Below are 26,034 nucleotides of genomic sequence, written 5' to 3'. Positions count from 1 at the left end.
TAATCAGACAGCTGTACTTAAGAAACAAGATGCCGGACTTCCCTGGTGGCGCAGTGGTTAAGAATCCGCCTGCCAATGCAGGGGACATGGGTTCGAGCCCCGGTCGGGGAAGATCCCACATGCCGCAGACGAACTAAGCCCGTGCGCCACAACTACTGAGCTTGTGTTCTAGAGCCTGCGTGCCACAACTACCAAAGCCCGGGCACCTAGAGCCTGTGCTCCACAACAAGAGAAGCCACCGCAATGAGAAGCTCACGCACCGCACGGAAGAGCAGCCCCCGCTCGCCACAACTAGAGAAAGCCCGTGTGCATCAGTGAAGACCCAACACAGCCAAAAAATAATAATAAAATAAAAATTTTTTTTAAAAAAAGAAAGAAAGAAACAAGATGCCAAGAAATCTGCTCCTGAGCCATGTGAGGAAAATGCTCATTTCATTACTAAAACTATTTTGAATAGATTAAAATTTTTGCCACAGAAAGAATAGATTTGCTACTTATTCCTGATACGGAGACTAGAGAAAAACCGTATGTTGGATCAGAATTTACAAATTGTAAACAAGATGACAGCGTATTTCTTGAATCAAACCAAATGCCATTAGATATGAATATCCTGAAAATATCAACAGCTAAAACCGTTCTCAGTCAACAAGTCACAAATTACGTATTTGCTAATTTCAGAGGAAAACATGGACCTGCAATTCGTGTATCACAAGCTAGTCTTAAGGAATATGCTGACATAATCGCCAGTACCATTTTGACACATAAAAAATGACATATACCTAGACATCCAAAAGATGTATACATATCAAAACAATACTTCATTCCAAGAAAACATCATTGCAAGTAAAACTGTCAACAACATCTTAAACAGTTTACATGATAAAATATCTTTAAAGGCAAGTAGCTTTTACTCAAAGCAGGACCCTGGTCTTTTTATACAACTAACTGTACAAAATGAAATATTGCCTGGTCAAAGAAAAATGGAAGACAACACTCAACTGCCTCTCTTTTCAAAATGCTCAGATCAAAACCAAATTATACCAGAAGCAGAAAACCAGAGAAGGACTTTGGAAGAAATATTTAGAAATGGAGAATCTGGACAGGAAAAAATAACTTCTTTGTTAAGTGTAGTTAAGGATATTTTAAAGAAGGTATATCAAAGGGTAATGGAAGATACAGACCATTGGCCTCCATTTAATGAACTCCCCCACTTTACATCTGATTCTAAAATTAAAACATCAGCACAAAAAAAAGCCTTCCAGTCACATATAAACAGTGTCGCAAATGACATAGTTGAAAGTGTTTTCAGAAAAATGTTCTCAATAATTATGACATCTTTATATGAAAACAGTGAGACCAGGGGAGAATTGGAAGCATCTGGCAATGATGAACTGTTGATGAATCCATCGTGCTTTAGAGAATTGAAACAAGCAGAAAAAAGAAGCGTTCCCCCTGAACCTGTGATACCACAAGTTTATCCTTACACAGGTATTGGAAGTGTCACTTCATTGGAAAACATTTTATTGCAATTTTCTCCATTGCAACTGGGAGAACAATTGGTCCAAAAGGTTCTCAAAAAGATCACAGATTTTGCTTTGCTGAATCTAGAAGAGAGTTCATCTCTTAAAGGTCAATCTGATGAAATTCGATATCTGAGGCCGCGCAGTTCTAAAGCTAGCCCCAAGGGCAGCCCTAAGGCAAGTTTTAAAACAAATTTTAAAACAAGATCAAAAGTTACCTCTTTGGCTAAATTTGGAACAAAACCACAGCTAGGACCTGGTGGAGCTAAAGCCAAAAGCAAAACCAAGTTAGGTCTTAGAGAGAAGACTCTAAGAGGCAACCAGTCCAAAACTTCCATTGGGCTACCAGGCCTGCTGTCCATAGGGGATGCCAAAAATCCCTCAGTGAGAGCAAAATTCCCCACTGTGGAGCTAAAAATATATTCCAGGGATATAGTAAGTAATATTCTGGAAACAACTGTGAATGAATTTCAAGAGGTGAGGCAAAATAGAGCAATGGTAAATGCAAACACTTTACCTTCTGATCAAATTGAGATAGCAAGTGAAATAGTTGATGCAGTTTTGCAAGGATTATACGGTATGAAGAATAATTTGGCCCATCCAATAAAAGGCTCATACTCAGATGATCTCAAACTTTCACAGGGATATTTTAGTACAATCTCTTTTGCAAATCCAGAAGCCCATTTGTCTTTGGAGAATGTTCCTTCACAACTAGAAAAAATCTTTCCTAAAGAAAATATTTTTAAACAAATTTTTGATAAATAGCAAACAGAACCAAGTGACATGGATAACGAAAAAAATAAGCTATCGACGATAGCTGAGGCTGCTTTGAATGAAATTTCAATGAAAGCAAAAGAATTAGAACAATCTGTTTCACTTTTAAGTTTGTCAGTTCTTGAGCCTTGTGAAAGCAGGCACCATAATTTTAAAAGAGCTGCTTCTAGAGTTGAGGATTCCCAAACACAAATTAATACATTTGGCCAGGAAATTGTTGAAAAACTATTCGAAAAATTAGAGTTGTGCTTCTTGACTCAGATGTTCACAACAGATAGTAAATAAACACTAGAAAGCAAGAAAGAAACTGCTGCTACAAGTAAACATAGCTCCTTGAGAACAAACAATCTCAATTATGTACCAACTTACAACACAAAGTTGAAAGACAGAAAACTGGGGAGCTCTGGCCACCAAATTGCTCAAGAGATCTTGGAAGGGGTTCTGAACACCTGAGTCATTTGTAGACCTACAGTTTAAACATGTCTCTACATATGCTTTTTCTAAAATTGTGAGAACACCTACTGAAAACTTTTTTGCTGTGCAAAGGAAACCATTAATGAAAACAATATTGCCCAAGTTACAAACACTGAATAAATTTCCTGTTGAATCTAAATCAAGTAGTATGATTTCCCAGGAAAACATACAGAATACCCTTCAACAGCTTTACTCATTCCACTCAGAACTGCTTACTTATACTGTTAATACTGTCAATGACATGCTTAGTATAATTAAGAACAAACTAGACAAAGAAAAATGCCATGAGGAACCATCTTCAATTAGCATGTTTGAAGAAAACATTGTAGCAAGTCAGATCATCAGCACACTGATGGACCAGTGCACTTATTTCTATGAGCTGATGAGCAAAAGCCACCCAAAGGAAAATCTGCTCCAAGGAGCTAAAAATGCCTGCACTGCTAATTGGTCCAGATTTGCAACTGGAATGGGAATGTCCACTTCAAAGTCAAAGGGAATTAGCTTCCGGGATGATCCTCCACAAATCCCTGCCTTGTCTTATTCAGAGAAAGATATGAAAATAAAGGACAAGACTTCCTCAAATATACCTTCAGATGTCAGATACTCTGCAGGAAATTCAACTAAAACCACAGAGCCAATGGAAGGGCTCGAATCAGACCTTAAACCATCATCTTCTAGAAGTGAAGCTCAAGTCTTCAGCCATTTTGATCAAGCTGTGAAAGGATACTGCTCTCTCCTCGAAGGCACTGTCTTACAAAAACCATCTCAGAAATCTAGTGACTCTGCACAAGCAGCACTAGAGCACCCCATGTCCTTCAGAGAAATGGAAGAAGGTGAAAATCAAAGAGTGCTTCACTACGATCCCCCCAAACCAGTTGTTAATCCAAACCAAATACAGACAACCATTTCTCCACTCAAAATATGTTTAGCTGCAGAAAATATTGTCAATACCATGCTGTTGAGTTATGGCCTTTCAAGTCAAACCCCACACACTAACTAAAGTATGGAAAGTATGAAGCCATTTTTTGTATCAAAGGAAACACCTTTCTCTGTGTGAAGAACAAAAGGATGAGAAAAGCTTGCTTAAAATATGGGGAAAAAGAAACAGCTATGGAATTGAAGAAGAAAACAAAAGATTTGTGGCAAGTGGAGAAGATTCCACTTTACTGGAAAAGTGAAAAAATAAGTACCCAAAGTTAGAGAAAATAGCAACTCTCAAAGAGGCTGAGGTCATTGCTTTTGCAGATCAGGAACTGGGACCACATGAAATCCACCTAGTAGCAAGATATGTTACTATATCTGTGGTCACACATTCCAAGAACTTTGAAACTAGAGGTGAGTGAGGACTGACTTATAAAGAGTTGGCATCATTTTAGGGAAAAAAACTCATTGATAATTTTAAGAGTTTTATTTTTAACCCTCACATGCAAGAAGCTACATTCACTGCTTCTCTGAAAATAGCCTTAGATTTGGGTTGGCTGTTTATTTACTTGTGTGTTTTTCAACTGGTCAGTATGCTAAAAGAAAAAATGTTACTCATTTACATAATTTTTATATGGAGGAGTGTTTTTCAGTTTTCCCTATCTACAGATGAGATTAAATGGGCATAATTTAAGGTGGGATATTTTGGTTGGGCATGAGGTATGGCTATGAAATGATGTTTTGCTTGGGACATACAACTGCTCTAAAGGCAATTCCCAAACAGAAGTTCCAAGAGGGTTTTTTTAAAGTTCTTTAAAAAAAGACTTCTTACATTATAGTCAGACCTCATGAATAGTTAATTGACTGTAATGATCCAACTTCTTTTTGAGGTATACAGTTAAAAGTCTTTACAATTATTGATGATAGCTTGTAAGAACAGTGGCATTAAACTTCTTGTTCTGTTCATGTTCCAGTGTTCTGACCTAAATCCTTTTTAGGTATAATACTGTAAACCCATGCTTACGAGTATGATATTTGCACTCCCTTTCTATGAATGCTTACTTGCATATATTGGGTTGAACCATATGAAATAGCCATTTTTATATGTCAAACATCAGCAGTTTCATTCTGTTCTATTTATTATATACTATTTAGTCCCAAATGGGATAATCAGCTGAATAGCCAAAAATGTTTTCAAGAATTATATGAGATCTCTAGATATCACTGGAATCACTCTAGGGCCTTGTAACACTAAAAGCTAGAAGTCATTTCTCTGCCCCAGGATTTCAGCTTTTTTTTTTTTTTTTTTTTTTTTTGCGATACGCGGGCCTCTCACTGTTGTGGCCTCTCCCGTTGCGGAGCACAGGCTCCGGACGCGCAGGCTCAGCGGCCATGGCTCACGGATCCAGCCACTCCGCGGCATGTGGGATCTTCCCGGGCCGGGGCACGAACCCGCGTCCCCCGCATCAGCAGGCAGACTCTCAACCACTACGCCACCAGGGAAGCCCATTAATGTGTTTTGTTTTGTTTTGTTTTTTTGTGGTATGTGGGCCTCTCATTGTTGTGGCCTCTCCCGTTGCGAAGCACAGGCTCCGGACGCGCAGGCTCAGCAGCCATGGTTCACGGGCCCAGCTGCTCCGCGGTATGTGGGATCTTCCCAGACCGGGGCACGAACCCGTGTCCCCTGCATCGGCAGGCGGACTCTCAACCACTGCGCCACCAGGGAAGCCCTAAGCTTCTTAAAGCAACATAGCTATCCAAGGAAGAAACCAGCAATTAGCGATTTGAATTCTAAATGGGCTTCCCAGCAGAAGTAAAGATTCCACAGGTGGGAAATAGAGATTTGAAGAAAACCCAGCTCCTTTCTTGACTAGATTTTCCTATTTTTTGAGTGAGGTACACCCAAAGTGAAATTCATATGTAAAATATTGCCAGTATTTTGAATGGTCAACATTTTTCCTTAATGCATGTTAATAATACCAATGTTTTCTGTTTCAAGGTCCTCTTGATGAAAAAGTGTCTATTATTTCCATGATGTTAAGCAAAAAATACGAATCAAAACAGCCTCTAAGAAGCATAAACAGTGATTCTTCACTTAATCAACTTTGTGAACGTCTCACTGAATTGGTTATTTCCTATATAATTTCAAGCATTTCTGATTGCACCAAAGATGGTGGAACAATACAGAAATCACTGGAAAACCAAGATGCAACTTTTAGCAAGGTTATTTTAGTTCATTCCCAAGTGTTTGAGAGTCGGTCAATTTCTATCAGAGGACTTGCTTTAAGCATTTCTGAAATTATTCGAAGCCTTTTAAATAGTGACATTTTAAAGGCAGACGTTACACAAGTGGTTTCTGTAAAAGCAAAATACATTTATTGCCCAAAACCAGCTGTGGCTGACTTCAGCGATCTCTTTCAGGATCTCTTAATAGGAGTAACCCATGTTCTGTCCAAAGAAATAGGAATAAATCATCACCTTGATAGCAAAGGAAGAAACAAATCACCATCCACACCTAAAAGCCATAGTTTGCCCATTTGCAACAAAACCAAAACTATGAAAAGACAGATAGGTGCCAGAGGTTGGAAATCAGCTCCTACTCACCAAATTAATCAACTAGCACAGAAAAATAAACTAAATTCTCTAGCATGTAAGTTAGACATTCTGGTTGGCAGCCTAAGAACTCATGAATTCAAAGAAGTAGTCAACAAAATTTTCAATATTGTTTTCAATTTGTTTTTGCCAGATGAATGCCCAAATTGGGATACAGATTCTGGTAAAATACCAAGAGAAATGTTCCTATCTTCAAATAACCAGCAAAATCATAGAATTCCTAGAAATAACCTAGGGCTCTCCCCCAAATCAGCTTTTCTTCTGAATGTTGTGTGAGAGAAACTTATTAGAATACTCTTGGAAGAATGCACAACCAACAACTTCCTTACAGATGGTCCCCTTTCTGATGAAATATCAACAGAATGTCAACTGTTCAACATACTTCAAAATGTAGAGGATTATTGCAGGGGAACAATGGACTATGGCTTACCAGTTGAAGGATATGACATATTAGACCTTTTGGAAAATCTGGTGGAAATAGATCAAGAATCTATGCTTAGTATTATTTCCCATAGCTTGGTAAAATCCTTAATGGAAAAATTGTCATGCGGTATACAGCAACCTCCCAGAAGTCTACCACTTACAAACAAGCATTTAGCATATAGGACAAGAGAGAGACCTAGTTTCCCAAAAGCAAAAAGGCCAGAATTAAAAGAATCAGGACAGGGTAAAGACTCTGAGAGATTCATGAGTTATGACAGCAAGCCTCTGACAGGACCATTGAATAATCGTAGGGTGATTCATTCCAAAATGCAAACCCCATTTCATAAGCAATTTTCAGGAAAATTCCCTCTCTACCTCCTCTTCGAAGACCAGGTAAAAAGGAATTGAATGCAACAGACTTTCTTAACATGCAATATCCAGGAGGCATAAACACAGGAGTATACTCTGCCACATTTCTGGAGGAAATAATTGCAGACATTTTTCTTAATGTCACCACCTCAGTGCAGGGCAAAAATGTAAATATCACTGAAGCCCAGCTCAACGAGAGGAATATATTAGATGTCAACTCTGTGGTGAATGAGTTTAATAATGCTCAAGTCACTGTTTTACAGGATGTTGAAGAAAGGATATGTTTTCCACCAATCTATAAAGAAACTGTTAGTAAGATTGTTGACTCTTGTTTATAATGATGTATTGTGGGACTATGCATTTCAAGTTACCTGTGGCAATCATCTGGCACATGCTGCCACATCAATAGCAGAACAGATAACTAATGGCATACTGAAAGAGAGTATAGACTACCAACTCCCATTGTGCTTTGTTGGAAAGCTCATGCCTAATTCATATTACCCTCTCAAAGCTGAAAATATACTACAGAAACTTCAAAACAACCTGAGTGAACTTAATTACCAAGGTCAACATTCAACAGGCTATACTACCATCCTAACACACGCATTTTTAGAAGATGTCATCAGAAGACTATTATCTCAGCTCATTCCTCCACCCAGCGAAGCTTCATGCTTGGGAAAGAAATACTTAATGACTTCAGATTTTAATGAGATGGCCACCTATATAGTAAATAAGGTTTTGTTAGCCATTTCAAAGCATAAGATTTGGCTCACTAAATACGACTGTCAATATCTATATACAGAAAACAACCTTCAAAATATGGTGGAGTCTGTTTATAATAATATTTTGCAGATGTCTGGCTTGCTTGCATCAATACAGAAAAGTATAGAAAGCCAAAGACCAATAATAGTGGACCAAATGGCCAGTCTTATTATTCAAGAGATTATTGAAAATCATCTTCAACCCTTTTTGTGTGAAGAGGGCTTACCTCATTCAACGACTCCATTGGATGAAATATCAAATATGGTTAAAGAGGTTCTCAGTGAAGTCACAGGGTCACACAGACCCCAGAAGCCATCATCACTAGGTATGGACTTTTATCCTAATGCATTTGTAGAAGAAATTGTTGCCAGACTACTTTCAAAGCTCTTCGATCCAAAATATAACACTGAGTGTGATTTGGATAAAGTGCAACAAAAAATAGTAAACTCAATAAACAACCATTTTAACAAAGCTAAAATCTGCATTCTTCATGAAGACCAAGAGCAGCCATTCCCCACTGTAGATACAGACACTGTGGATGAACTTGTCAATCCAGTTTATGAAAATGTTCTGAAACAGCATGGGCTGGCCCCTGAGGCTGATAATAAAGAACTCAAAGACAGTGATATTTTTACGGAAAACATTACCAATTTAATCATAGCAGCTATTTCTGATTATCTTTTTCACCCACTGTTTTCTGGGGATTTGTCGGCTTCTTCCAATGCTACTTTAACAGCAGAAAACATTATTCAGAACATCTTTAGTGGCATCACTGAACCTACACAGCCAAGCCAGCATTTATCTCCATATAACACCTTGCTGCCATACACATTTTTAGAAGACATAATCAGAGTATTATTATCTAGAATCTTTCCTTCTTCATCTAACATGGTTCTATACAGTGAAACTCCAAAAGATAGATCAGGAATTAATCACAGTGAAATCTCTTCAAAGTTAATCAGTGATACTAGGATGAAAATTTCCCAACATGAAATTTGATCTTCAAAAGATGAAGATGAAACCGAATCTGTTTATTCAGAGGATGATGCTCAGCATCTCGTTGATTCCACATTCAGAAATATCTTGCAAAACTCTGGGTCTCAAGAAGCAGTTGAGCACGATAACACAAGCAGTGACAATATTCTTATTGATAGAGTAGCAGGTTTTATCATTAAAATTATCTGTCAACAACATCTTCATCCATTTGTGTATGGAAAGTTGTCATTTCCCTCATCATATGCATACTTTGATAGTACGAGAAGAAGGCAATGTTTTTTTGCCAGTGGTTACTCCTCAGCCTTTTTGGAAGATGTGATCTCTGGGGTTTTAAGCAAAATATTCCACAGGGTATTAGGTACTGTGCAAACAAAATCACTAAGAGATTCAGAAAAAGAACTGTTGGAAACAGCTGAAAAACTCATATACTTGATAATGGAAGAATTCTCAAAAGTTCAAGTTAGCATCCTAGAAAATGCTAAGAAACAACTGTGCTTGCCCCTAGTAGATAGAGACATAGTGATAAAAATTATGGACACGGCATATAGCAAAGTTTTACAAGCATGTGAACTGGAACCTAATAAAGGCCTTCTCGGTCACACCAAGACACTGGCTGAGAGGGTAACTAAAATTATCCTGGCTGAAGTTTTTGATTTCCGAATTCCTCCACATTTCATAGCAAAGCTGCCTTTTAAATCATATTCAAAACTCAATGCTGATGTTTTGATAAAGAGAGTTCATTATGCGATCAGTAAATCAAGACTCTGAAGACAGACTTGTACAATACATACCACCATATTATCATATACACATTTGGAAAAAATAGTCACTCGGGTTTTTTGGGGGTTTTTTCTGAGGTACACGGGCCTCTCACTGCTGTGGCCTCTCCCGTTGCGGAGCACAGGCTCCGGACACGCAGGCTCAGCGGCCATGGCTCACGGGCCCAGCCGCTCCGCGGCATGTGGGATGCTCCTGGACTGGGACACGAACCCGCGTCCCCCGCATCAGCAGGCAGACTCCCAACCACTGCGCCACCAGGGAAACCCAATCACTCGGGTTTTATCTCAGATATGTCCATTGAACTGCAGTGCAGAAGACCCATACCTTTCTCAGTCACACTTCAGCGACACAGCTGTGAGAATGATCGATGAAATCATGTCAATAATTTCTAAACGTGCAATATGCATTATTAAAGATGGAAGTGAAAAACAAAATGTGATTTCAGAAAAAGATATCCAGGCTATGGTTGATGCCATTTATAATGACATTTCTCATTCAAATCTATACCAGTCTCTTTCAAAAGATAAAAAAGGCATAAGTAATACACCTGTTACAAAAATAGCAAGTTATATTAAGAGGGAAATATTTAACCATCATCTTGAGTCATTCTTTTTTTTTTGCGGTACGTGGGCCTCTCACTGTTGTGGCCTCTCCCGTTGCGGAGCACAGGCTCCGGACGTGCAGGCCCAGCAGCCATGGCCCACTGGCCCAGCCACTCTGCGGCATGTGGGATCTTCCTGGACCGAGGCACGAACCCGTGTCCCCTGCATCGGCAGGCGGACTCTCAACCACTGCGCCACCAGGGAAGCCCCCATCTTGAGTCATTCTTATCTGGAGATAAAACTCTTCCTTCAGGTACAGTGGATCAAACTTATCAACAGAGAGCAATAGATCCTAAACAAAGAGAATTATCTTTCATTGTGAATTCGGCCGTCTTTTTGGAGGAAGTAATTTCTGAGATTTTATGCAAAATCCTTTATGTATTCTCACATAATGTCCTGGCTGCCGAAGACCCATGTAAAGCAAAAGCCAATGTTACTGATATTGTTACAAGATTAGTAAAATCTATTGTGCTGGAGTTCACCACATCACAAATTTTAGTTGCAGATCACTTGGATGAAATCTGTATTTTTCAGAAGGATATAAAGAAATGGTTAAAAAACTGTCAACATTATTTTTGAAAAAATATTAGATGATTATCAATCTCTGGTTCATGTTTATAGAGCTATACAAAATGATGCTGTCAATTTGGGGAAAAATGTATTATTTGCTGTTAGGAGAAATTTATGATTATCAGGTGGAGTCACTAGTTACAGAAGAATTAGCAACTTCTTCCTATTCCTCCCTCCAAGAGGAGAACATCATCAGAAATGTACTTGACACCATCAATGATGATAGCCATGACTTGCCATCATGCATCACTGTATTGCCTCGTTCTCTTTTAGAAGATATGATTTACGAGCTTCTAGCACATATGTTCCCTTCATCTGAGACTGAAACAGAACCAAATGAGGAAGAGGTGCCACCAGATTATGAGTTTGTGAACAGTGCTTCAAAACTGACTGATGATATCATAACAGAAATTTCTGAACATGAGATTAGACTTGTCAAGGCAGAGGAGCATGTGGAGAGTTGGCAATTAGGGGTAATCGATAACTTCGTTGACTCCATATGTAACAATATTATTTAAAAAATTAAGTTTGAAGATGAAGTACAGAAAGATACATGCAAAAGAGGAGGCTCATTTCTCGGGAGAATAGCTGGTTTCATTATGAAGGTAATTGTGGACCACCATCTGCAGCCATTTTTATGTGAGGAAGAATCATTTCCCAGTGACTTACCCCAAAATGACCATGTCACTGAACTCTTGAATCCCATGAAAGAAAAAATACAGTCCTTCCCACAGGTTTCTGTATACTCTGCTGCATTTTTGGAAGATGTTGTAATTGACCTTGTTCACAAATTTTATACTCTACCAAGTATTGCTGAAAATCCTAAGGACAAAGAGATATCAGAAAGAGGTATCATGGGCCTAGCTATAAAATTTGAAAATGCCCTGATAGGGGAATTTAGGAAAAGTGAAACTAAAGTTCTAGCAAATGCTGAAAAAATGTTTTCATTTCCACCGATAAAGAGACAAGTCGATAAAGTATCTGATTCTGTGTATGATGAGGTCATAGACATATATGGATCTAAAAATGTTCAGAAACATGATAGAAGTAACATTGTTATAGAGATGATTGCTGTTTTGGCCAAGAAGGCAATCTCTGCTTTCCAGATTCAACCACTTTTTTCGGGAAGCTGGTCTTCCACCTTCTTTTCATTTCTAGATGTGGATAGCATCATCCAAAGAGTTCAACACCTACCATATAAAACCTTTACAAAGATAAAGAGAAGCTTGAAGGAGAACCCAGTTTCTTCACTAGAACAATTATCTACACTTATTCCTCTAACCTCAGACCTGAAAGACAAAATGGACACTTTGGAAATAGATGGAAGAGCACTTAATGGAAAAGAGAACTTCAAAAAGGAGAAGACATCAATGAAAACAGGCAGCATCCAGAAGCCAGTATGTACCAATATATTAGCATTATGAAGAGCGAAGTAACTACCCTAGCATCAGGGTGAGTTGGAGGTGTGCCAAAGAAAAAGAAAGAGGATGAAAAGAAAAAGGAAAGTTTAATTGGAAAAGATAATGAGAAGGTATCAAAACTCACTTCAACAACAACCAGTGTGAAAAGTAAAGATACTCAGGGGCCAGATTTGGGTACAGCGCTTACAAAGAATGAAATCAAGAAGAAAGACCGTTTGGCTAGAAAAGATGAGAAAGGGCGAGGTGATGAGGTATACCAAAATCTTTCACCAGCTATCGATGATACAAAAAACAAGGTTGTCCTGGAACCAGATTTTAAAATAGATGATAAAAAGAAGAGTGACAAGAAAAAAGAAAGTTCATTAGGAAAAGGGGATAGACCTTTTGAATTACCATCTCTGAAATCTAAGGTGAGATACAGAGAGATCCAAAAGAAGAGACGAGATTCTCCAGCTTACGCAGTTACAGATGACAAACAGATCTTGCATTCTAAACATGCCCAAAATGTCACTGGAATCATTTACAGAAATGTTTTAGAAATATCTTCTTTCCAAGGACCAGTGGATGACTCAAAATCCCCAAATCCTCTAGGTGATAAAGCAGCATATTAACTCAAGTGGATGGCAAGGATTTTGCAAAACCTGCTTCAATGAATTCAGCTAAACAGAATGCTCCTGCAAAAGAGGAAGAGAATGAGAAAAGTAAAGATAAAGAGATTAAAAGTACACCTAGTCAACGGGACAATCCTCAGAACCCACCAGAAAATAAGCCCGGGATTTTCCCTGCTAACTTTTTAGAAGATGTTATCTCTGAAATAGTTAACAAATTGATTTTTTCGGATACAGATGATGCATGTCAAAATGTAAGCAAAGGTGTAAATCAAGCTGAGCTCTATGACACGGCTATGAAACTGATTGATTCCCTGTTAAAGGAGTTTTCAGATGCTCAAATTAAAGTATTAAACCCAGATCAAGGAAGTAGGTTCCTACCATCTGAAGATAACATTTCATCAGTTCATAAAGTACCTCTCAGGCAAAAAGAACTGTCTGTGGAAAAAAGACCTCCCAAGAAAAAGACAATTATGGATAATATAACACCCATGCATGACATGGCACCTGCAACTAAAATACCTTCTTCAGATCAGGCACCTTTTATGGCTAAAATACCATCAATCAATAAAATGTTGGTCAATAAGATTGTTCACTCCTCTATATGCAATATTTTGCAGGAATATAGATCTCAAGACTCCATTTGCGAGGACATAAAGAGTAATAATAAAATAACAGAAATATCAGAAGGTTGGATTGATTTTTTTAAATTCAAATTAGATAGTATTTAAAAAGAGACTTTGTTCATTGAATTGATGAATTTTCCTGTCAAACCTAAAGTTAATATTGAGCCTTCCAGTAGGCTGATCTACACTGGGGGAGTACTGGGTCAGTTAACTAGTTAACATGAGCCAACTAGTTTGCTTTTTCTGAAACACTAATAATATTTCATTAATAATTTTGGTGGAAAGTATGTGGTGTGACTATAATTATGAGCTTACAATTACCAGGCTCCTGTGGGAAATATCTAGGAAATAAGGGTTTATCACATCTATATGTGGACTACAGCCCATGCTACTAGGATTTAATCATCTCTTTAACAGTGTATGTTTGTATTGAAAGTGATGAAATGGAAAAACCTAAAAGCAAGATTACTCTACGCGGCAAGGATCTCATTCAGATTCGACGGAGAAATTAAAACCTTTACAGACAAGCAAAAGCTAAGAGAATTCAGCATCACCAAACCAGCTTTACAACAAATGCTGAAGGAACTCCTCTAGGCAGGAAACACAACAGAAGGAAAAGATTTACAATAAGAAATCCAAAACAATTAAGAAAATAGTAAGAGGAACATACATATCTATAATTGCCTTAAACGTGAATGGATTAAATGCTCCAACCAAAAGACACAGACTGGCTGAATGGATACAAAAACATGACCCATATATATGCTGTCTACAAGAGACCCACTTCAGACCTAGGGACACATACAGACTGAAAGTGAGGGGATGGAAAAAGATATTCCATGCAAATGGAAATCAAAAGAAAGCTGGAGTAGCAATTCTCATATCAGACAAAATAGACTTTAAAATAAAGACTATTACAAGAGGCAAAGGAGGACACTACATAATGATCAAGGGATCAATCCAAGAAGAAGATATAACAATTGGAAATATTTATAAACCCAACATAGGAGCACCTCAATACAAAAGGCAAATGCTAACAGCCATAAAAGGGGAAATCAACAGGAACACAATCATAGTAGGGGACTTTAACACCCCATTTTCACCAATGGACAGATCATCCAAAATGAAAATAAATAAGGAAACACAAGCTTTAAACGATACATTAAACAAGATGGACTTAATTGATACTCATAGGACATTCCACCCAAAAACAACAGAATACACTTTCTTCTCAAGTGCTCATGGAACATTCTCCAGGATAGATCAAATCTTGGGTCACAAATCAACCCTTGGTAAATTTAAGAAATTTGAAATCGTGTCAAGCATCTTTTCCGACCACGCTATAAGACTAGATATCAATTACAGGAAAAAATCTGTAAAAAATACAAATACATGGAGGCTAAACAATACACTACTAAATAACCAAGAGATCACTGAAGAAATCAAAGAGTAAATCAGAAAATACCTAGAAACAAATGACAGTGAAAACACGATGACCCAAAACCTATAGGATGCAGCAAAAGCAGTTCTAACAGGGAAGTTTATAGCAATACAATCCTACCTCAAGAATCAAGAAACATCTCAAATAAACAACCTAAACTTACACCTAAAGCAATTAGAGAAAGAAGAACCAAAAAACCCCAAAGTTAGCAGAAGAAATCATAAAGATCTGATCAAAACTCCTGTATTCAAAATGACATAATTGAGAGCTTTATTATAAAATGATAAATATGTTGTACGTGAAGTGCCATGTTTTGAAGAATATAGGCTGGCCAGGGCACTTTCGCATTGATAGAGGGTGATAAACCACATCTCAGAATTGCATCTCAGAGTTGAGCAGTGACCAAGGACAGCCTGCAGAGTTCAGTGGCAAGTAGAAAAGATCCCATCTAGGTTTCTAACTAGCATGTCCAATCAAAGAGTAAAATCATTCTTCTGTGCCTTTAGTTTGACAGAGACACCTCCTCCCAACCCCTGCATTCTGCATATTACAGGAACTCACTGGGAAGCAGTTATAAATTCAAATAACATATTTTTGCTCTGATAAGGGCTTTTGGAGGAAGAAATGCAGAAATGTACACCTTGTGCTAAGATGCTCAAAGTAGTAAAAGCCCCATAGAGGATAATTTATTAGAAATTACAATGATGCCTGTTTATGAAAACCCACAAAAAAGGGGGGACTTCTGGACCAACACATGCCCATTATAGCTTATGGTGTATTTTTTACAGATAGGGTTTTATTGGGAATCTAAATCAGTTCATGGTGAGAAGTGTTATTCTATAGCACTTGGCATGCATCACGGCCCATCCACTTTTGCCATAAACACCCCAGACATGTCTCTCTCTTCAGAGTGACCAGTGCCAACCAGGAGAACTCCACTATGCTGCCCACAAGCTGATGTGAGCAACATCAGGGTATCTTGAAGGAGAGCTGGTCTCACCAACCTGGCTCCATTTTGACGTATCTAACTCCTACTTCCAATACACTAAGAATGCCACACCTACTACTTGATTTCTCTTTTCAGCAGCTTTGCTTTGAAAGGAATATGACTTGTTAGCCAAAGGGTTCATTGTGCCCCTAGGGATGAACTTTGTGTGTGCTGTTATTCTAGCCAGTGCCAATCTTGAACAATATGCAGAATCTATTAGTGACTGCAAACTAGGGGCAGTGTCTCAAAGTGTCATTCAGAGACTGCTTGCACCAGCATCACCCAGGATGCTTATTTGCAGAATCCTGGCCCTTCTCCAGACCTGCACAGTCAGTATCTCAGGGAAATCGTGTCCAGGCATCTGCATTTTTAACAAGACCCACAAATTGCAAAAACAAAGCTTCATTTTTCCCCTCAACATTTTCAGAATGTGGCTTTGCGGTACACGTCTCAATCCTGTAACTAAGTCTTTGTCTTGCTTTTTCAGAGGAGATCTCTCCATTCAAGCCTTTATCTTTCCCTCTGCAGATTTTGGCTTTTTCCTTATTAATTTCTTCATTGTTCTTATTTTGTTTAAACTACCAGCACATTCCAGTACTGCATTATTAATCTGAAAACCTGAACTATTTTCCCCCTTATTTGGGGGTAAATTTGCTATCTGCTACCTTAGTTTTAACCATAGATCCTTGAGGTTCCTACGGTTATACTGCTGGAGAAGATAAAAACTAGGGAACTGCAAGAGGTATAGGAGAACTTTGTCTTTTACTAGAAATAAGAAGGTATGTGCTTTATTGCCCTGTGTCTTTTCATGACATCCTGTCATGATGCATCAGCAACATAGATAACTGCTCATTTCTGTCCTTACAGATACAATAATCATTTCATTAACATAAACTATGATATACTTTAAATAAGAGCCCTTTGCATAAAACAAGTGGTGCAGAAAAATGGGTCTAAATGGAGACTCTTATTGGCCACACAAGTCCCTTATAGCTCACACAACAAACAGATCACTTGGGGCTAGTCAACTGAAAATTTACCCAAAGTGAGTGAGAAACGATAGCCTTTTTAAATGCACTGCTGCTTCTGCCTGGATATTTTGAAATGGACACCAGTACTGTTGAGAGTTGAAAGTTACCTTTTCATGTGGAATTAGCTCATCAGGCTTTTTTGGATAGTTACCTGCTAGCACGAGGGAGGCAAGGCACTGCTGAGCTGGCTCAAGAAGCATCAGGGTGCAGGGAGTGCAGAGCTGGCCTGCACATCAGAAAGCCTGGGCCCTAGGGCAAATCTGGCCACTTTCTACCCACGTGACCTTAGATGAGGCATCTGACCTCACTGAATTTTTCCTGCTTCCTTCCCAGGGCTGTCAGAAGGAGAAAAATACTCTTTGTGAAAGCACTTTAAAAATCAAAAGCTATTATATAAATACTTCTTTCTGAATCCAAAATTATCACTCCCCTTGCCTGACAGCCTCAATTGGAAAGCCTGATAACTGACCACATTTCTCTTTTGGTTTGTTCACAGACTCTGATAAGCCCAGTACTTCCAAACAGGGGTCTGAAACGATGAGGAAGGTATCATCAGCTCTCTCCAAAGTGTTTTCAAGATCTAATGCCAATGTTCCCAAACCTTCCTCACCCTAACCCTCTCACCAAGACACAAGCTGAGGCTGCTACACCTGATATCAATTAGCATGTTGACCCTCCTCAAAAAATAAATGGTTTTTGAAGCATGACATTGTGTCCTACACGCTGATTTTTATAAATACTGAAAACAAGAGCAAAGAAAGCAAAAAAGGCAGCTGGAGAAAAGGAGGGTTTGATAAATACTTTTGATAAGCATTTTGGGATGAAAAGAGAAGCTGTGCCTCACATATAGATGCATCTAACAGGCAGTGTGGGGTTTAAGCTCTGCTCTCGAGGGCCCTGCAGCCTTGCTGAGAAGATGAGACTAACTTAGAAGCAACAGTGTGACACCAATAAAACAACGTGTCATCACATATTTCAGGTGCCGTACGGGTTCAAAGAAGGGAGTCATTGCTGTGAGCTGGAGTGGTAAGGATAAGTTTCCTGAAGGAACTAGAATTGAGGCAATCCTCAAAGGACCAGTAGGATTAGACAGGCTTGGAAAGCACCAGGAAGGCTTTTCCCTTAGGTCACATAGCTGCATACAGTGCTGCCAGGCCTGAACGATTTAGTTAGCACTGTCCGATACGATGTTCTACGATGATAGAAATGGTCTATATCTGCTCAGTCTGATATAGGAGGCACTAGCCCCACGTGGCTATTGTCACTAGTATGATTGAGGAACTCAGTTTTTCATTTTGATTTATTTCAATTTAAATAGCCATATGGGGCTATTGGTTCCCTTATTGGACAGTGCAAGTCTAATTGGTACATGGCCTCAGGGCCACCAGCCAATTCTGATTAGGTTGAGGGATTCCCTGGAAGTTCACTTCCAAAGTCTATCCTCAAACACCTAAAGCAGTGTAGAGATCTGACTCCTCAGGGTGGGGGCTTTGAAGCCTCTAGGCATCCTCTTGGTCCCTTTAAGAGACATGAACCACCAATGTGGCCAGAGGGAAGTTCACGGTTTCCAATTATATTTGTGCCCCTGTACTTGCCAAAACTCAACTGATGGAGAAAGGATAGGCCCCACTGAGAACAGCAAAGTCAAGGAATCACAAATAGCAAATCGGAACCTCACCTGCCAGCTGGCCTCAAACACTGCTTGGCTAATAACTGCTTCCATGGGACAGAAACACATGACGAAGATCACTCACTAGTCATTCTCATACCAAGGCTTTATCCAGGAATTTAGGCCAGTGGAAGGTCTCATATTTATACAAAATGCCCAAGGGAAATATTTCAAGGCAAGTAAATGTCTCTTATGCTGTACCTGTAGACCATAAATGTTATGTTAACTGAACTTTAGTAAATAGAATGGCAGGCAGTTCTGCCCAAGTATCACATATACCCAAATTTGGCTGCCTTCATCTACTCGCTCATTTCTGCCCTTACATACTGAAGTTCATCACAGGCAGCAGCATAAGTTTTAAAGTTAGTTTGTAAAGGTCCACAATAATGACCAACACTGGTCTTACATGTGGCTTTGTTTTTATTAAAAAGTAATACCAATCCAGTTTGGAATTCAAAAGTTACAAACGGTAAAGTGCAAAGTAAGGCTCCTTCCCTCTCCTCTCCCAGCTGCTACCTGGTTCTCCTCTCCAGAAGCAATTTCTATTACCAATGGATAGAGTACCCTTCTCGAGATAGTCTATGGATAACAAGTGTATTATCGTATGACTTTAGAAAGAAGTATAATTGAACATCCTCCCTCAAAAAGGCGGAAAACAGAGAGAGAGGAAGAGAGGGAGGGAGGTGAGAATGGAAGGAGAGAGAGAATGTGCACATGCTATCTGACAGCTACTATGTCCTGATGGCACTGCCTGGGTCTGTTTCAATGGCTGCATTCGTAGCTTCAAATAGTCAGTCCTCATTTTTTAAAATGCTCTTTTGTTTAATGAACTAAATGTCAAAAGGTGAGCAGCAGAGTAGTAAGAAAGGCACCTACCATAGCTGTTCAAAGGCTGCTGGCCAAAATACATTAAGAATGTATGAGCTTGCAGCTCAATACCAAAAAAACAAACAACCCAATCCAAAAATGGGCAGAAGACCTAAACAGACATTTCTCCAAAGAAGACATACAGATTGTCAACAAACACATGAAAGAATGCTCAATATCATTAATCATTAAAGAAATGCAAATCAAAACTACAATGAGATATCATCTCACAGCAGTCAGAATGGCCATCATCCAAAAATCTACAAACAATAAATGCTGAAGAGGGTGTGGAGAAAAGGGAACCCTCCTGCACTGTTGGTGGGAATGTATACTGATACAGCCACTATGGAGAACAGTATGGAGGTTCCTTAAAAAACTAAAAACAGAACTGCCATACGGCCCAGGAATCCCACTACTGGGCATATACCCTGAGAAAACCATAATTCAAAAATAATTCATAATCCATAATTCACAATGTTCACTGCAGCTCTATTTACAATAGCCAGGACATGGAAGCATCCTAAGTGTCCATTAAGAGACGAATGGATAAAGGAGATGTGACATATATATACAATGGAATATTACTCAGCCATAAAAAGGAACAAAACTGAGTTATTTGTAGTGAGGTGGATGGCCTTAGAGTCTGTCATACAGAGTGAAGTAAGTCAGAAAGAGAAAAACAAATACCATATGCTAACACATATATATGGAATCTAAAAAAAAATGGTCACGAAGAACCTAGGGGCAAGACGGGAATAAAGATGCAGACCTACTAGAGAATGGATTTGAGGATATGGGGAGGTGGAAGGGTAAGCTGGGACAAAGTGAGAGAGTGGCATGGACATATATACACTAGCAAATGTAAAATAGCTAGCTAGTGGGAAACAGCCACATAGCACAGGGAGATCAGCTTGGTGCTTTCTGACCACCTAGAGGGGTGGGATAGGGAGGGTGGGAGGGAGGGAGATGCCAGAGGGAAGAGATATGGGGATGTATGTATATGTAAAATTGATTCATTTTGTTATAAAGCAGAAACTAACACACCATTGTAAAGCAATTATACTCCAATAAAGATGTTAAAAAATTTAAAAAAATTAAAAAAATAAAGACCTTCACCAAGAACAAGCACAGATGCTCAGGGCCCATGGTGGACTGCCTCTCCTGAAAGAAACATTCGCTCTGCAAAATGTTCTTACAACTGCGCCTCATAGTCTTAAGAATTTTCCTACCCACCACTCCTTCATCCCCTCTGTCCTCCACTGGGGTTACACCTGCACCTAGTCTGACAGCTCTCCCCTGACTCCCTCCCCATTCTCCTTCACAGGCATTTACCCTAATATATCTCTCATGTGTTTAATCCCATCTTGGCACCTGCTTCTCAGAGAACCTAAACTATCACAAATGGTGCCCGTGGTGGTCCAAGAAAACAGGCTGTGTAAGATGGGGTCTAGGACTGCTTCAGTCACTGCCTGCTGGGAAAAATGGACACTGTCCTGAGGGGGTAGGGGGCATAGATAGTCCCAGGCATGGAGCACCCAACTGCTAAAGATTTCTCTGGATATGACCTGGGAAAACTCAAGAGAACAGACTTACAGATGTAGCGATTCAGACTTTTGAAGACAGGGGAGGCAGGAGCTGGGACAAAGTGAGAGAGTGGTAGTGTATATATGGACATATATACACTACCAAATGTAAAATAGATACCTAGTGTAAAGCAGTTGCATAGCACTCGGTGCTTTGTGGCCAGCTAGAAGGGTGGGATAGGGAGGGTGGGAGGGAGGGATATGCAAGAGGGAAGAGATATGGGGATATCTGATTCAGTTTGTTATGAAGGAGAAACTAACACACCATTGTAAAGCAATTATACTGCAATAAAAACGTTAAAAATAATAAAATAAAATAAACCCACCCCCCAAAAAAAAAGAAAATAGGGTAGGAATAAGGCCTACAGAAACAGTGGAAATGGCTGGACAGTGTTAAGTTGTACTGATGCCCTGCAGCAGGGTAGTGAGAAATGGATGAGAGTTAATAAGTAGCTAAAGGCCAAGTGTGAGAGCCAGAGGGCCTCTGTGGAGCTTCCAAAAAGGTCCTTAGTTCCTGCAGTGGAGGAGTGGACACAGCAGAGCAACCAAGAGGTCATAAGAGTTGCAGAACTCCAGGGAGATTAAATACTCAATATTTAACATGTGGCAGGTCTGCTTTGCTGCAGTCAGGGCCACATGACTTCATGTGCTTGGAAACCCTGAGGCCCTGAAACATGGGGTAGGAACATCTGGCCAGACATCCCTGAAAGTGTTGGCTCTGCAGACACCCCCATCCAGCCCTCAGTTTGTAGAGGGAGCCACTCTTCCCAAATAAGAGCTAGCATACCCCATGCTGGAAGATGCTACAGCGGCTGCTCCCCACACCGGGCAATCGGTCCCACCCCCTCCCCCAAGGAGCTGTGTCCAGCCTCTCTCCTGGCTACCAAACTGATAACTAGGATTAAATTCCAGCTTTACCTGGCTGGGGAAGTACCGGGCCTAATAAAGGAGAAAGTATACACCAAAAAGCTGCAAGAATTAACTGGCAGGTACTGACAGGAACCAAGGAAACACTGGGTTTGCCTTTCAAGGGTGCTGTATAAAGAGGGCCAGAAAAGCAAGAATTTAGACTTGGGAGCACTTTCTCAGTATACAGGATTTAACCCCCTCCCTGGCAAGGACTGCTGGGGGTGAGCAGTCTCTACTAAGGTGGCTCTTAGAGGACTGGCGAAAGTGCTGGCCACCACTAAGCAAAGGAGAAACACCTGAGCTGTCCTGGCAAGGGACCAAGGAAGGAATGAAAAGGCCGAGGGGAGTAGGTATGCTGGAGTGAAGAGATTACATGAGGTCAAAAACCTCACCAGAGGGTAGTGTTCCACAGGGGGGCCCAGAAGACATCCCATTCACCGAGGCCATCAGGAACACACTGGTGAAAGGGGCACCAGCATCACTAGGTTCAGAGGTGGCCTCCTCTGCAGGCCAGGGATGGCAGTAAGAGACCATCACAGAGCTGCAGCCCCAGAGTAAGACACCCAGGTAGAGGAGCTTATCCACCAGAAGCCAGGAGGCCACAAATACCAAAATGAACCACACGGTCTGAAGGGCAGCCAAGGGGGCTTTACCCAAAGGGACTCGTGGAGATGGCACGAATGGACCATGGTGTTCCTAGAAGCAATACCGAGAGCCAACAAGGGTATCACTCAAGATCTACAAGCTGAAAAAGACAAGAGTGGAGAAACAGGGGGTTGAGGGAGGGTCCTCAGGCAAAGTGTGAAGATTTCTGCATCACATGTTAACACCCATCAGAAAACATCATAGAAGAGGCACTGAACCACCAAGCAGATACAATGACTCAGCCAGGTGCAGGGGCCTTCCTCAGTTACCACACAATTGGCATGATGGACACATAAGAAGAGTGGCCACAATGGCTGATGGAGGCCCAACAGCAAGGATTCCTGCTTACCAAGGCTCATCTAGCAGGACTCCTCTGACAGGTGTCTTTGTCTCGAGGGCTCACCACTGGTCTTGCTGAAATATTCTTAGAACTCCACAGTGGTGTAAGACTTTTCCTACGCAACTTCCTTCCTTCCTTCCTTCCTTCCCTTTCTTCTCCAAGAAGTTAGACCTACATCATTGTCTGACAGCTTTCCCAGACTCCTCCAGTTCCCTCTCCTTTTTCCTTCATGGGCATCCCAACCCCCAGATTTCTTGCACATCTAATCTAGGACCCGTACTAACACACCACGTAATCTAACTTAGTGCATTCACTATTAAAGCTCTAGTCCTCTGTTTTACAGGGTCACAAATTCCACTTTAATAATTCAGCAGGGGTATTAAGGGCCTGTGAACTACTTACCAAACTCATAAGGGATTGACTGAGAAAAAAGAAAAAGAATCTCAAAATGAGAAAGAACTACCAAGCAGACCAGCTAGATACACAATGGAGCCGACAGAATGTGCCCATCTCATCAAAAGCAGCTACTCGAAAAGCAGACTAAGCCCAGAAGCAGTCTGGTATGTCTGGAACATGAAAAGGGAACTGGCTAGCCAAAAGGTGGAAACAACCCACATGTCCATCCACTCAGGAATGGGTAAACAAAATCTGGAATATCCATACAATGGGACATTATCCATAAAAAGGAATGAAGTACTGATACAATATGGATGAACCTCAAAAACATTATACTAAGTGAAAGGCACCGAACACAAAAGGCCACATGTTATATGATTCCACTTATATGAAATGTCCAGAATAGGTAAATCTACAGAAATGGAAAGCAGACTGGTGGTTGCCAGGGACAAGGAGGAAGAGGGAATGGGGAGTAGCTGCTTAATGGGTACAGGGTTTCATTTTGGGATAATGAAAGTGTTTTGGAAGTAGATAGGGTTGGTGGTTTTACAACACTGTGAATGCACCAAATGCCACTGAATGTTCCCTTTAAAATGGTTAATTTTATGTTAATTTCTTCTCAATAAAATAAAGTTGTAAGGAAAAGATGTGGAGACATATCAACCAAAACAAAAACAAAAACAAAAAAATCTAAAATTTCAAAAAGGCGGGGGGGAGGGGAGGTAGGAAGGGAGCAGGCTGATGTTAAGAATCCTTACCACATTCACCGCAAGCTGTCTGAGCCTAGTGAAGCCACACTTCTCTACTCTATGGTTATACCTGCCAACTGGAAAGGTTACTGCAAGGGTTCTAAATATCTCACAAAGACTGGAATTCTAGAATTGCCTGGTATTTCCCCTTCCTGGCCATTTCATCATAAATTAGGGTCACAAATTCAAGGGTCATATTTATGAACCCAAATTTAGGATACATACTCTGGTTAAGTACCAAAAGTACCAAGTATACTCCCAGGGACAATGGATTTTGCTCAAAAATCCAGCACATTTAGCTGTTAAAAACTACAGCTCTCTCAATGATTCTAACACTCAAGGGAGTTAATAAAAGAACTCATCCTCAGATATTTTACGTATAGAAATAGTAAAAGCATAACTGAATTTCATTGCATTTTAAAAACACAGTTCAGGGGCTTCCCTGGTGGCGCAGTGGTTGAGAGTCCGCCTGGCAGGGGACACGGGTTCGTGCCCCGGTCCAGGAGGATCCCACATGCCACGGAGGGGCTGGGCCCGTGAGCCATGGCCGCTGAGCCTGCACGTCCGGAGCCTGTGCTCTGCAACGGGAGAGGCCACAACAGTGAGAGGCCCATGTACAGAAAACAAACAAACAAACAAAAAAACACAATTCATTTCCAATTCTACCATGCAGTTGAACAGGCTGTGGCTTCAGTGATGCCTGTGGTCACTAGGATTAGAGGACTCCCGGTCCCGGGAGTGCCGGGCCCTTTTACGCCTGTGGGATTTATCTTGACTCCTACTTCTACTTCTGTGACTACGCCCCTCAGAGTGCCCACTGTGCCGGCTGCAATGTGCGTCTGAGCTTCGACCTCTGTCTCTATCTCTGTTCTTATCTTCTCTCTCTTCCCTCCTGCTTGATGACTTGTGTTCGTGCTTGGGCTTCTCCTTCCTCGGCTCCCTCTCTCGGTCCTCTGTTCCACCACGGCAGGTCATCCTGATCTCAGGGGAGCTGGGGTGGGGCTTCCATACCTCCCTGGACTCTGACTTCTGACCCCTCTCTGAGTTCTTCCCACTGTGCTTTTTAGAGCCAGGGTCATCCTTTTCCTTTATCATCTTGCTTCTGGGTGATGAAGAGGAGGCTGGCTGCTCTGCCTGTACCTCCTGGTCAGTCTTCTCTTTTTCTTTCTTTCTTTTCTTTTTTTCCTTTCTGTCTGGAGGAAAAGAAGGGAAAAATAAGAAAAGGAAGATGGAAAAGATGGAGGACATGCAAAAGGAAAGCATCCTTGGCAGCAGCGTGAAGCAGTCACAGTCTCTACTTCCAGAAAAGTGCCTCCGAGAAGCCAAGCTGGATGTCTGTCATCCTTGATAAGTCGAGTTGCTGTATAAGGCAGCTCCCACTCTTAATTATCTCTTTAAAGACCCTACCTCCAAATACAGTCACATTCTGAGTTACTGGGTGGGGGGGGGCGGTTAGGACTTCAACATATGTATTTTGGTGGACAGAATTCAGCCCATACCATTAGCCTTCTGCTGATACCTCTCCTTTCCCAATTAAAGTAAGCTTCCCCACACCTTCCCCCTTCACACTTAAGAACTGATTATCAACTCTCAGTGAATGCTAAGAAGAGCAAACACTAAGCCTACCCAGAATCTTCTCTTGGGCCTTAATGCTTTACCTTTTTTGTGTTTTCTGGTGGGTTTGCCATCTTCAGAGCCCTCAGATGAACTCAGTGAGGGAGTGTGAGCCCCGCAGCCCCTCTCCTGCAGCTCTTTGGTCACCTCATCCATTTCTTCTGAGTCCTTAGGAGCCCGATAGTTAGACACATGATCCACTCGGATAGTTCTTCCTTTGATCTAAGACAGACAGGCAGTGCTTCAGCAAAGACAGCCCTCCTATCTAACTATTTGAACCCAGCTGCAGAAATCCATGGTTTGAACCATACCCATTACCCTCCCGCTATTCTATTTCTCGGGA

At 40.6% G+C, this 26,034-nt stretch overlaps 3 protein-coding genes and 2 pseudogenes across 6 annotated transcripts in view; 4 read left to right on the top strand and 1 right to left on the bottom strand.

Annotated features, from left to right (window-relative positions):
• The window catches only part of RBMX2 (RNA binding motif protein X-linked 2), a 39,312-nt gene that overhangs the window by 5,138 nt on the left and 8,140 nt on the right, over positions 1-26,034 (bottom strand). The window contains exons 5-6 of one of the 2 annotated variants that reach the window (XM_082609755.1): positions 25,736-25,913; positions 24,744-25,270 (exon numbers count right to left, since the gene is read on the bottom strand). In XM_082609755.1, the coding sequence (XP_082465881.1) occupies positions 24,768-25,270; positions 25,736-25,913 (681 nt within the window). In that variant the 3' untranslated portion in view covers positions 24,744-24,767. Of the gene's footprint in view, positions 1-17,538; positions 25,271-25,735; positions 25,914-26,034 lie in introns of those variants that run through there. The other variant, XM_082609754.1, reaches the window with a different exon arrangement.
• Positions 30-4,671, top strand: LOC309796279 (fibrous sheath-interacting protein 2-like; annotated as a pseudogene). The gene is made up of 3 exons: positions 30-45; positions 373-4,103; positions 4,664-4,671. The product of its transcript is annotated as a fibrous sheath-interacting protein 2-like (transcript).
• On the top strand, positions 7,154-8,873 carry LOC309796278 (fibrous sheath-interacting protein 2-like; the record flags this gene model as incomplete). The annotated part of the gene is given in 2 exon segments (XM_082609321.1): positions 7,154-7,423; positions 7,425-8,873. Coding segments are annotated over 2 exon segments (1,701 nt in total). The 3' UTR covers positions 8,856-8,873.
• Positions 10,328-12,342, top strand: LOC309796526 (fibrous sheath-interacting protein 2-like; annotated as a pseudogene). Its single transcript has one exon. The product of its transcript is annotated as a fibrous sheath-interacting protein 2-like (transcript).
• LOC309796528 (fibrous sheath-interacting protein 2-like) lies at positions 12,774-14,221 on the top strand. Its single transcript, XM_082609760.1, has one exon. The coding sequence runs from the start codon at positions 12,875-12,877 to the stop codon at positions 13,562-13,564; it is 690 nt and encodes a 229-aa protein (XP_082465886.1). The 5' UTR covers positions 12,774-12,874; the 3' UTR covers positions 13,565-14,221.

Source organism: Mesoplodon mirus, assembly GCF_964341445.2.
Source record: "Mesoplodon mirus genome assembly, chromosome: X".
Taxonomy (NCBI): domain Eukaryota; kingdom Metazoa; phylum Chordata; class Mammalia; order Artiodactyla; family Ziphiidae; genus Mesoplodon; species Mesoplodon mirus.
This window is presented reverse-complemented; position numbering and strand designations above follow the sequence as displayed.